Source organism: Mus caroli, chromosome 5 (genome assembly GCF_900094665.2).
Source record: "Mus caroli chromosome 5, CAROLI_EIJ_v1.1, whole genome shotgun sequence".
NCBI lineage: Eukaryota > Metazoa > Chordata > Mammalia > Rodentia > Muridae > Mus > Mus caroli.
The window spans coordinates 127458828-127471583 of record NC_034574.1 but is presented as its reverse complement, the minus strand read 5'-3'; the positions used below and the strand labels follow the sequence as shown (position 1 = coordinate 127471583).

Genomic DNA, 12756 nt, shown 5'->3' with positions numbered 1-12756 from the left:
GGGCACCACGTGGTCATCCCATCGCTGAGGAGATGGAAGCAGGATCTCTGTGAGTTCAAGGCCAGCCTGGTCTACAGAGCTAGTTCTAGGACAGCCAGGGCTACACAGAGAAACCCTGTGGGGATGGGGAAGGGAGGCGGGGGTGGGTAGGAAGCGTTGTATGGTGGTGTTATACATATTATTCCACTACTGAGGAGTTGGAGGCAGGACCTCCGGGGACCAATGGCCGCCAGCCTAGCCACAGCCAGCAGCTCTGGCTTCAGTGAGACATTCCCTCACAAAATAAGGTAGAAAGGCCAGCAAGATGACTCAGAGAGCGGGCTAAATAAATAAATAAATAAATAAATATTTTTTTAAAATTTAAAATGATGACTCCGAGAGTAAAAATGCCTGCTACCAAGCCCGACGGTCTGAGTTCAGTCTCCAGGACCCACATGGTAGAAGGAGAGAATAAACAAGTTGTCATATGTCACACACACTGAGACCGGTACATACCCCTATACACACATACACACACACACATATACATAAGCAAATAAATATAATAAATAAAAAAGTGTTCAGGAGGGTTAATATTTTACCTCACTACTTGCTATAATGGATTCGTGGGTCATAGTTTATACTGTGGGCCCTGGAGAGGTGCATAAATCAACAGCTAACAGGGCAACAGCCACACAGGTCCCTGCTCAGGATAGCTAGTTTGGGACCTGCAGGAGAACGTGCATAAACCCTTAGTGTATGAAATCAGTTCTGTGAAGAAAAGATGCCATTAGGATCTATAATCCTAGCCCTGAGGCCAGCGCAGGAAACTGGAAAGTTAAAAGCCAGCCTGGGCAACGTAGGGCATCCTGTCCCAAAAAATGAAAACCAGGGCCAGTAAAATGGCTCAGCAGGCAGCAGTACTTGGCGCCAACCTAATGGTGTGGTTTTGATCACTGGAACCCAAATGGCGGAAAAAGAGAACAGGCTCCCCCAAGTTGTCTCTGACAAACCATAAAAAACAATACCTTGGGTTAGAGTACACACAGCTCTTGGAAGATAAGTGTTAGCAGGCAGCCATAGATACAGGAGAACATGGAATGCCACACTTGTGCCTGTGACTCAGGTGTCCCCACTCCTGTGCCACCATGCCATCCTACCAGCCCACTACTTGCCTGGCTCCATCCTAGCCATTTTTCCCTGTCCCTAGGACAGCCAGTACCCGTGGAGTCAGAGGGTCAGCTTTGCCAAGGACATTGCATCAGGGATGGTAAGTGACCTGCCACGAGGAGTGTGGGAGCAGAACCTACGGGGAAGCTGTGAGGGGCAGCCATGTGGAGGACTGTCTAGACTCCCCCACTGAAGGCTCGAGGTCCCGCTCAGCAATAGAGCAGGTGCCTAGAGTCCATCAGCTTACGAGCGGATAGGAGGAAGGAGCCCCAGAGGTAGGGCTGAGATAGTCTGTTAACTAAACATCCGCTGACAGCCTCCTTCCGTTCCCTCAGGCCTACCTCCATTCGATGAACATCATCCACCGAGACCTCAACTCCCACAACTGTCTGGTCCGTGAGGTGAGCAGTGGGGCCCAGCAGCACTGGGCAGCCAGCTGTGCTGGAGAAAGAAGGGACCTAGGAGCTGCTCCTTTCAGGGCTTCCACTAGAGGTCAGGTGAAGAGTACCAAGGCAGACCAGGTTAGTCCTGGCTCTGCCATTTATACCATGGCAGCAATGCTCAGACCAGCAGTGCAAGGGTCTAACAGGTCAGAGAAGGGAAAACTGATTCAAAATGAAAAGCTCCACCTTCACTGCAGCCTTCACAGACACCACCTGAGGTAGCCCAGGCTACCCAGGCAGCAGCAAGGACTGCAGCAGTGTGTGGGCGGGGCCTCTGGGCAGGCTTCTTGAATTGGAGACTTGGCAGAGGCATTTCTGGGGAGGCCAGGAGGATAAGAGGCAATCAGCCCCAAGTTTACAGGTTGGTGTTCTACAGAAAGCAGGAACTGGCCCAAACTGGGGAGCAAGTGCCTAGAGTTCTGCTCCCATAATAAACCACTGTAGTCATCATCTAAACTGAGGAAGGCGAATGTAGGATTGAGTCCTGCATGAGCTACAGACCCACGTGAGGGCCAGCCTGGACAACTTAACTTAGCAAGACCCGGTCAGAAATTACAAAGTGGGAAAAAAAAGTCCAGGCAACATGGCTGAGGAAAGCATACACCCAGAATCTCCCAGTGAGGAGCTGGGGGCGTGGCTCAGTGGTACAGCCCCTGCCTAGAATCCCCCAGGGAGGAGCAGCTGGCATGACTTGGCAATGGAACTTTTGCCTATGAGATGATCTGGGTTCAACTCCCAAAAACACACACACACACACACACACACACACACACACGCGCGCGCGCACAGTCAGTCGACAACATTTCCTAAGTTCTGTAAACCATCCAACCAGTCAGCACAGAGCTATAATCTAAACAAACTCAGTACTTTAGTTCCTGACTCTGATGTTTTAGGTCCCTAGTGTCCTCTAAGCCCTGTCAGTCTGCCGAGGACACTGCACAGAAGATGGTACTAACTGCTGGGGCTGCCCAGCAAGATAGAGAAACCAGGCTGTGGGACATCCTGAGGGTGACCCACAAAACTTGGAGCATTTGGTGGCATGAAAGTAAGCTGATCAAGTCCTCTATGGGTCCAGCTTGGCCTTGGTGGCCTGCATCCCTTTCAACAGCCTCAGTGTCACCTACTCTGGGTGAACATGAGGAACACCTGGAAAGGGAGAGACATCAGGGCCCAAGAGGACCAGGCTTACCCCAAAGGGAAGGACCCATCTAAGTCACAAGACAGTCATCTGGAGAAAGCGTCACAAGGACAGCAGATGGGGAAGAGGCTGAGCCCACCCACTCTAGCCTCAGGTGAAAGTGCTGGCTGGACCTCCATTACTTCTATTTTTGATTTTCTCTAGATGGAATCTAAGATGGTAAGCCTGCTAGGTAGGTGCTCTACCACTGAGCCACGCCCTCAGCCCCTCACTGGGGGATTCTAGGCAGGGGCTCTAATGCCAACCCATGCTCCAATTTCTTGCCGGGAAATTCTAAGCCAGAATTCTACTATTGAGCCATACTCTAATCCCTTACTGGTAGATTCTAGGCAGGGCTTCTAACTATGAAACCATGCTTCGAGCCCCTCACAAGGGGTTTGGGGGTGTACTAGGCAAACTTTCTACCTCTGACTCACACCTCTAGCCCCTCACTGGAATCTCCAGAAGTTTTAGGTAGCTCCGTTTGCAAAGAGCTGGGACAGACGGAGGTACCCTCCTCCACACAGGTCCCTGGTATCTGTGGTGTATTCTCTGTGCCCTGTATGGGATTATATGGAAAGGATCCCAAATAGAAGCAAACAGAGAGTCGACCAGGTCTCAGCCTGCCTTATGAAATTTCCAGAACAGGAACGTGGTGGTGGCCGACTTTGGGCTGGCTCGACTCATGATTGATGAAAAGAGTCAGTCTGAAGACTTGCGCAGCCTTAAGAAGCCGGACCGCAAGAAGCGGTACACAGTGGTGGGCAACCCCTACTGGATGGCGCCAGAGATGATCAATGGTGAGTGGTTGCTCCAGGGGTCCCAGGCGGAGGAGCAGCAGCTACGCCACACGCTGCCTCTATGCCGGTTTACTTCCCTGGGATCCTGTATCCCCTTCTCTTGTTTCCCTCCAGCTGACAAGGGTCAGCTAGGGTTTTCTGGGCTTGTGGCCGCCTCCCTCCAGCCTCCACCTCATCTTTACATTACCACACTCCTTTGTTTAGTTTCGGGTGGGTGTTGGGTGTGGTTTTCACACTGTGTGCCTGCACACACGCACATCAGGAGACACCTTGGAGGAGGAAGTTGTCTTCCCTCATGTGGGTCCTGGGGCTGAACTCCAAAATCGTCAGGTGGCCCACCTAGCAGGCCCTTTTCTCATTTAGCACAGGCTAGCCTCCAACTCACTATTTAGCCAAGGATGACCTTGTGCTCCTGTCCTCCTGCCTCTGGCTGCAGAGTGTTAGGATTGTAGGAGTGAGCCACCCCGTGCTGAGTCTGGGGTGCTGGGATAGAACTCAGGGCTTCTCTATGTCAGGTAAGCACACTGGCCAGGGTGCTGGGATCGAGAGCATGCCAGCTCGTCTGCCTTTATCTCTGTCTGATTATGTATCCGCTGTGTTTCAGTTTGTTTTGTTTGAGATAGCTCTTCTTTATTATGTAGTTCTGGCTGTCCTGCAACTCACTGTGTAGGTCAGGCTGGCTTTGAACTCACAGATTCACCTGCCTCTCCTTTCTGAGTACTAGGATTAAAGCTATGTACCACCATTTCTGCCAAACTTTGTCTTTTTTTTTTTTTTTTCAGGACAGGGTTTTTCTTTGTAGCTCTGGCTGTCCTAGAACTCACTCTGTAGAGCAGGTTGGCTTTGAATTCAGAGATCTGCTTGCCTCTGCTCCTTGCTTGCATGTGCCACCACCACCAGACCAGGCTTTGTCTTTTTTTAAAAGGTATTTATATCCAGGTAGTGGTGGTGCAGCCCTTAGGAGAGACAGGCAGATCTCTTTGAGTTCAAAGCCAGCCTGGTCTACAGACAGCCAAGGCTATACAACCCTGTCTTAGGGAAAAGGGGTGCTTATAGGGCTGCAGGTGTGGCTAATTAATTATCTAACATACAGAAAGTTCTGGGTTCCGTGTCCAGCAGCACATAAGTCAGGTGTGTTAACACATATCTGCCATCCCAGTGATGACAGGATGACAGGATGAACAGGAGGATTCCTGGCAAGTTTGAGATACACAGTGAGTTTCAGGCTAGCCTGGCTAGAGTGTGACCCTATCTCAAAAACACCAAGAAAATTGACATATGTTGGTTGTGTATCTTTTATCCTAGCACTGGAGAAGCAGAAGCAGGTTGGTGTCTATGAGTTCCAGGCCAGCCTTCCTGATCATGAGGAGTTCAAAGCCAGCCAGGGCGACCTAGTGAGACCCTGTCTAAAAACAAAACAGGCGGGCTCTGGTGGCTTAGCTGATAAGAGCATCCACTCTGCTGCTCTGTGGAGGTTTAGTTCCCAGCACCCATATGGCGGCTCCTAACCATCCAGGACTCCATTTCCAGAGGATCTCATGCCTCTGGCCTCCACAGGCACCAAGCACACATGTGGTACACACACACACACACACACACACACACACACACACACACACACATAGACAAAACATTAATACACATAAGGTAAAAAAAAATCTTTAAAAAATTAAAATGAAAATAAAGAGGTGTTTCAGATAGCACATGGGTCCCAGGCAGAGCCAGGAGTGTCTCCTTTTATGCTTTGCCGGGGAAGGAGCCCAGGGCTTCACGCACGCCACTCGAGCATCCCCGGTGCCTCAGTGCCTCTGCCTTGGCGCTCTTGGATCTCAGTAGAACGTGCTTTCCCTGCCTGTCTGTCACCGTGCTTAGTCCTGCATCCCTGCTGATCCTTGCTCTCTGTTTAGGTCGTAGTTACGATGAAAAGGTGGACGTGTTTTCCTTTGGAATTGTCCTCTGTGAGGTAAGTCACATAGCCGCCCTTGTGCCCAGACCCAGTGGCTCCTCTCCACTCTCTCCAACCCTCCCATGTTCCAGCCTGGATGTCCACAGGGGCCTCAGGCCCTTAGAACATGGCTCCCCAAAGCAGAGCACAGCATCAGTGGGGTATAGTTTAGTCCCTGGCTATTCCTATCTGAACTGTCCTCAGAGCATTTGACAGGCTTCCAGAACCCCCAAGCTCAGGGGTCCCACACTAACCAGTGGGCTCTGTTCTGAACAGATTATCGGGCGTGTGAATGCAGACCCTGACTATCTGCCCCGCACTATGGACTTTGGCCTCAATGTAAGGGGTTTCCTGGACCGCTACTGTCCACCAAACTGTCCCCCAAGTTTCTTCCCCATCACTGTGCGCTGCTGTGACCTGGATCCTGAAAAGAGGTGAGTTGGGTGGGTCGGGGGGCTAGCCTGAAGCAGCCTTGGGATAGGTAGGTCTTTGGGAAAGCCAGACTCACTGTCCCCTGATACTAACCTGTCTATCACCCCAGACCCTCTTTTGTAAAGCTGGAACAATGGCTAGAAACACTTCGCATGCACTTGGCTGGTCACCTGCCACTGGGCCCACAACTGGAACAACTGGAGCGGGGCTTCTGGGAGACCTACCGGCGGGGCGAGAGCTCATTGCCTGCCCACCCTGAGGTCCCTGACTGAGCTCAGTGGGCCCCACCATCTGCATCCCCACCTTTGGAGACAATACCCTCACCAGATTTCTCAGCAGGGGTGGCCTAGGCATGGAGCCCTCAGCCAGGGCCGTGGTGCCCACACCCATCCCCCAGACCCAGGCCCTGACCTGCCTTTTCCCCTCATGCAGGGTGCCCCCCAGCCTCTCTCTGCCTCTGGCCCCCAAGTCACCAGGCTGCACACACACGTGGTCAGTCACATTGCCCTGCCTTACCTCCCATTCCGAGGGGCCAACCCCTCACTGGTCTTGCATGAGCTAGAGGGTTGGGAAGCTGGGCTCATTCCACGCATTGCCTGCAGCCGTCTGCACACTGCACCTGCTGGCAGCTCCTCCCCAGCAAGGCTGGGCTAGAAGGCAGCTTTAGAAGTGAGCCCCTCTAATGCCAAGGGAGAGGCTCTGTGCCCAGGTACTCAAGGGGAGGCCAGGATCCCCTGGGGGAATCCAGGTAGCATCAGGTATTGACAGGGATCTGAATCCCAAAGCAGAGAGAGAGGTCCAACCCCATGTGGCCAGGCAGTGGCCCCTCGCTCTTGCTTAGTGTCCATCTCATTTCTTGATCAAAGCCACTTTAGTGAGAAATAGGTACCAGTCCTCAGGATGAGCCAGGATCCCTCAGGGGAGAGGGCAGACGATGCCTGGGATCCAGCTGACAGGAGGGTCCAGCCCGCACTACAGAGGCTGGGCAGAGGGAAGGAGGCAGCCACCCACCAGCACCCCAGCCCTCCAGGGTCATCTCAGCACCCAGGCCTCTCCCCATGGCTGGGGCAGCCCCGCCCCCTCCCTGGGTGCATCTGCCCTCTGAGTTCTTTCTGTGTGATCTATTTTTTAAGAAGAGTTTGTATTATTTTTTCATAACGGCTGTAGCAGCAGCTGCTGGGGGTTTAGAGGGATGGTTTTGTTTTGTTGTTTTGTTTTGGTTTAGGTGGGTGGGGGTGGGAGGGCCATGTCTTCACTCTGCTTCAGTTGACCATTAGAACGTATTAAACTGTGAAGCTTTCCCAGTGCACTTTGAACATGGAAGAGAATCTGAGCAGATCCCCGCGGGACCAAGACTGAAAGAGGCAAGGTCTCCTTGCCTCGGCCCAGTGATCGTGACAGGAATGAACCCAAACTCGGAACAATAAAGTCAATTCTGTGCTCCCCACGCGGGGCTTGCATCCTCGTGTGTGTCTGAGAGCTCCAACGGAGCAAGCAAGAAGAGAGAGTGAGCCGGGCGTGGTGGCGCACGCCTTTAATCCCAGCACTTGGGAGGCAGAGCAGGCGATTTCTGAGTTTGAGGCCAGCCTGGTCTACATAGTGAGTTCCAGGATAGCCAGAGCTACACAGAGAAACCCTGTCTCGGGGGGGGGGGGGGGGGGGGACACGAACAGAGAGCAGATGTGGGGTTGGGTGTGGTGGCCCACACTGCTGAGAGACAGGCAGGCAGGTCCCTGTGAGGTCTAGGCCAGGACTTCACAGAGAAACCCTGCCTAATGTGGGGTGGCTTGAGACGTAGCTCAGTGGCTCTGGAAAGGGACTGGGATTCATTTTTGGGATCCGCATCAGGTAGCTTAGAGGCACCATAGGGTCAGCCACCCTCTTCTGGCCTCTGGAGGCACTGTACTTGTATGCATATATGCAGACACATACACGTAATTACGTAAATATTCAGAGGCTGGGGTGGTGCTTCAGTTAAGAGTAGTTACTTGGCCGGGCAGTGGTGGCGCACACCTTTAATCCCAGCACTTGGGAGGCAGAGGCAGGCGGATTTCTGAGTTCGAGGCCAGCCTGGTCTACAGAGTGAGTTCCAGGACAGCCAGGGCTACACAGAGAAACCCTGTCTCCAGAAAAGAAAAAAAGAGTAGTTACTTGTATCTTCCAGCAGCCACGAGTTACTGTGAGTTACTGTGTTCCTGAAAGGAAAACTGGGGATGGATGGGAAGGATGGCGAAAGAAATAACAAGCCAAGACAAAGTTCTCTGAACAAGGCTCAACTTTAATTCTAGGGTCTGATTTTTAAGGGGAGGGGCATTCCCCACTATGCCAGGATCTTGCTTTGTCAGGATCTCATCAGGAAAACAGGTTCAGCCTCTCAGCAGGTAGTGGCATCTTGGAGGAAGCAAGAGCTGCAACAGGACAATAGACTACCTAGGTCGGGAGACTCCACCCTAGGTGGGCTAGCAGCTGTGGCAAACACTAGGTCTGAATGAGGCCTCTCAAGGCTGAGGGGAAGGGCACAGTTACTCTTCTTGCAGAAGACTCGGGTTCAATTCCCAGCACCTGGGTAGTAGCTTATAACTGTAACTTCAGTTCTGGGTGGTTCAGCGCCCTCTTCTGGCCTCTGCACACGCCATATGTGTATACATACAGGCAGAGCAAAGTTTTAAAATATTTTTCTAAAAGCCTGCTGGAGAGGTTCCAGGCAAGGTGTGGGAATGCACACACACAGGCTTTTTAGAAGCTGGGCTGGACCTGGGCGCACTGATACACGCCTGTAACACCAGTACTTGGCAGCTGAGGTAGAAGGACTACAGGCTGTCTAAATTTAAAGCCAATTTCAACCAGAGATGGGAGACCCTATCTGGAAAAAGATCAGGTGTAGTGAGGTGGAGAAAAAATGTCAGGGGGTGCAGTTCAATTGGTAGAGTGTAGGCTTAGCGTGCAGAAAGCCCTAGGTTTGGGGCTGGTGAGATGGCTCAGTGGGTAAGAGCACTCACTGACTGCTCTCACAAAGGTCCTGAGTTCAAATCCCAGCAGCCACATCATGGTGGCTCACAACCATCCATAATGAAACCTGATGCCCTCTTCTGGTGTGTCTGAAGACAGCTACAATGTACTTACAATAATAAATCCGGAGCAAGCAGAGGTCCTGAGTTCAATTCCCAGCAACTACATGATGGTTCATAACCGTCTGTACAGCTACAGTGTACTCATATACATTAAATAAATAAATCTTTTTTTTAAATCTTAAAAAAAAAAGTACCGGTTACCCTTCCAGAGGGCCTGGGTTCAACTCCCAGCTCCTACATGGAGGCTCACAACTGTCTAACTCCAGTTCCAAGAGGTCCAACACCCTCACATAGACGTGAGTGCAGGCAGAATGCCAGTGCACATGAGAAGGAATAAAATATGAAGTAAATGAAAGGAAGCTCAGACGATCCAGGTCATCCTTAGCTACATGGCGCACTGTTCAAACATGAAGAGGAAAATGCTGGCAGTGTGTCTCAGTAGAGTGCTACCCTAGCATAGAAGAAGCCTTTGGTCACGGTGGTGATTCAAGCCTGTATTGCTGATGCACAGGAGGTGGCAGAAGAGAAGGGTCAGGAGTTCAAGGTCATCCTCAGCTACACAGTTTGAGGCCAGCCCAAGTTTCATGAGAGCCTATCTTTTTTGTTTGTTTGTTTGTTTGTTTTTTCGAGACAGGGTTTCTCTGTGTAGACCTGGATGTCCTGGAACTCACTCTGTAGACCAGGCTGGCCTCGAACTCAGAAATCCACCTACCTGCCTCTGCCTCCCAAGTGCCGGGATTAAAGGCGTGCACCACCACCACCCAGCGAGAGCCTATCTTTAAAAGTTACATGAAACTGGGTAATGGTGTTGCACACCTTCAATCCCAGCACTTGGGAGGCAGAAGCAGGCAGATTTCTGAGTTCCAGGCCAGCCTGGTCTGCAGAGTGAGTCCAGGACAGCCGGGAGAAACCCTGTCTGGAAAAAACAAAACAAAACAAAAAGAATGGAATATCTGAATATCTGGTGCAGGAGTCTGAAAGCAATGCACAGAATGTCACCTTGCACGGGGAAGGTATAGACAAAAGTCATCAATCGGCCTCAGCCCTCAAGTAGCTGAAGGAGAGAATGTATTCGGCATCTGCCACATTCTTGCAACCTTCAGTGATACCTTTGTTCATGTTACCAATCTTTCTGGCAAGGTAACCATCTACAGAATGACTGGTGGACCGCTCTCCTCACCCAGCCAGGGAGGCAGCCCAGGATGTGGTCCAATGATGCACCATCCATGTCCCTGTGTATTAACCTCTGGACTACAGGAGGAAACAACCAATCCCTCTGGACCTGGAGCCCAATCAACCCTCAGAGATCTTGCTTCAATCAGGGATGAAGATTGGGCGGGGGGGGGGGGGGGGTTGGGGGGGGGGGGGGGGGTGTTGAAAATGTTCCTTCCATCCCCTCTGATAGCACTGAAAGGTGGGGGAGTGGTCATTGTGATTTCTCTATGAACAGGACTGCTCAGATTATTTTCTTTTAATAACCTGCTTTTTGTAAGCTAAAAGGAAGTAGGGAGGGAGGGAGAGAGAGGGAGGGGAGGAAGGGAGGGAGGGAAGGAAGGAAGGAAGGAAGGAAGGAAGAAAGGAAGGAAGGAAGGAAGGAAGGGAGGGCCAGCCCAAGCTAACCTTACAGATTATTAGCACTGGCTCCCACCCATGCCTGGTCGCAGGCAGCCGTCGATGGTAACAAGCTGCTCTTAGATGCTCTGTGCTCTGGGTATCAGCATCCTACTTACATTGGCACAGTTGCAGCGGTTCAAGATCAAGGACAATTTCACAACCTCACTTTGGAACGCCCATTTGTCTTACCACTCCTTCCCACCCACCTTCTCACACTAGCAGGCCCTTAGGTGATCTGGAAGATGAAGAGAGGAGAGAACAAACTTCCTTTGAGTTTTCCAGGAATCCTTTGAATGGCTCTACAAACAGCAAGCATTTGGCCACATGCCCAACACTTTACAACACAGGCAGCATGCCTGTAGCTCTCGTCAGAGATCTGAGCACAAGCTATAAAGCACACAGGATTCTGGGTTGGTTGGTGTGTTCAGGTTAAGACAGGGACTCAAATTGTAGCCTACATTGGCCTAGAAGATGGGACCCTCCTGCCTGAGCTTCTGGACTGCTGAGATTACAGGTGGACACCACCATGCCCACAAACATCTTTCCCTGGAGGTTCTGAACACCAGCCCTACAGAGAACACTCTCCTTATTCCTAAGGGTTCTGACTCCATTATCCTGAGGGATTTAGGATTAACGTGACTTGGCATAAGGAGGGGGATTGGAATATCTATTGATTATCTGAGCGAATGCATTAATGGGTAACTTGGTTGAGTGAGATGGTTCAGTAGGCAAAGGAGCTGGCTGCCAAACCCGAGGTCCATCCCTGAGACACACATGGTGGGAAGAGAGGACCAATTCCTCTAACGTTCATATGCATGATGTGACAAAGTGTGCCTCTCCCAGTAACAAAAAGGAATATGTTAGAAGTTTATACATGCCGTTAATCCAAATCACTCTCTCCAGAGATAGATGAATCTCTGACTCTGAAGCCAGTCTGACCTACATAGCAAACTCCAGGCTACCCAGGGCAACATAGTGAGACACTGTGTCCAAAAAAAACCAAAAAAACAAAAACAAAATAAAAATTTTTCTTTTTCTTTTAAAGAATTTTCTTATTTTGTATGTATGTGTTTATGTGTTTTGCCTGCATGTATGCAAGTGCCTGCAGTGCCCTCAGAGACCAGAAGAGGGCGGCAGATCCTTTGGAGCTGGATTGCAGATGGATATCAGTAGCCATGGTGGCAGCTGGGAATGGAACCTGCGTCCTCTAGAACAGCTAAACCCATCTCCAGCCCCTCAAAAAAAAAAAGTTCTGGCTTTTTGAGTCAGGGTTTCTGTGTGTAGCCTTGGATCTCCTAGAACTCACTCTGTAGACCAGGCTGGCCTTGAATGCAGAGATTCATCTGCCTCTGCCTCAGTGTTGGGATTAAAGGTGTGCACCACCACTGCCCTGGCCTCTAGGTACATTTTTATGGTTTGATTTGTTCATTTATAGGGTGTCAGTATTTGGCCCAGGATGGCCTTGGCCTCAGCCTCTTTTTTTGGGGGGGGGGGGAAGCGTCTCACTACATAGCCCTAGCTACAGAGATCTTCCTGTCTCTGCCTCCCACCATAGCCTATTACCTCTACCTGTTGAAAGCTATGATAATAGACATGGCCTACCATGTCCAGCAGAGCAGTACAATCTTTAAGAACTAGGACCTCTCAGAAGGTAATCAAGTCTCTGAGGCACCACTCTTGGAAGAGATTAGAGCAGTTCTACTCTGGCCACTCTCGCATGTACTCCCACTTTCCTGACACCAGGTATTATCAGATTTTCACCAGAGATGAGCCACAATGGGTCCAACACCAGAAGCTCCACAGTTCTGAGCGAAGTAAATCCTTGATTCATGGAGAGGATGGCTCCGTGGTTGAGAGCACTGACTGCTCTTCCAGAGGTCCTGAGTTCAAATCCCAGCAACCACATGGGATGTTCATGCAGTCAAAATATTATACAAATAAATTTTAAAAAACAAAAGAGTGCCAGGTAGTGGTGGTGCTGAAGGAGGAAAATTACTGGCCACCTGAACTCTTCAACTCAGAGTCCTACCCCTCCCATCTGGAGATTGTTCCCGGAACACTCCTGAACTCTTCACCCCAGAGTACATTCCTGAACTCTTCACCCCAGAGTCCGACCCCCTCCCAA

The 12756-nt window shown here is 50.9% G+C and overlaps 1 protein-coding gene across 2 annotated transcripts in view; it reads left to right on the top strand.

Annotated features, from left to right (window-relative positions):
* Limk1 (LIM domain kinase 1) overlaps positions 1–7406 on the top strand; it is a 32198-nt gene extending 24792 nt beyond the window's left edge. For both annotated transcript variants that reach the window (XM_021163055.2, XM_021163056.1), the window contains 6 exons: positions 1190–1249; positions 1485–1550; positions 3413–3569; positions 5477–5532; positions 5791–5948; positions 6056–7406. In XM_021163055.2, coding sequence (XP_021018714.1) covers positions 1190–1249; positions 1485–1550; positions 3413–3569; positions 5477–5532; positions 5791–5948; positions 6056–6218 — 660 coding nt within the window. In that variant the 3' untranslated portion in view covers positions 6219–7406. The remainder of the gene's footprint in view (positions 1–1189; positions 1250–1484; positions 1551–3412; positions 3570–5476; positions 5533–5790; positions 5949–6055) is intronic.
* Positions 7407–12756: the final 5350 nt, after the last annotated feature.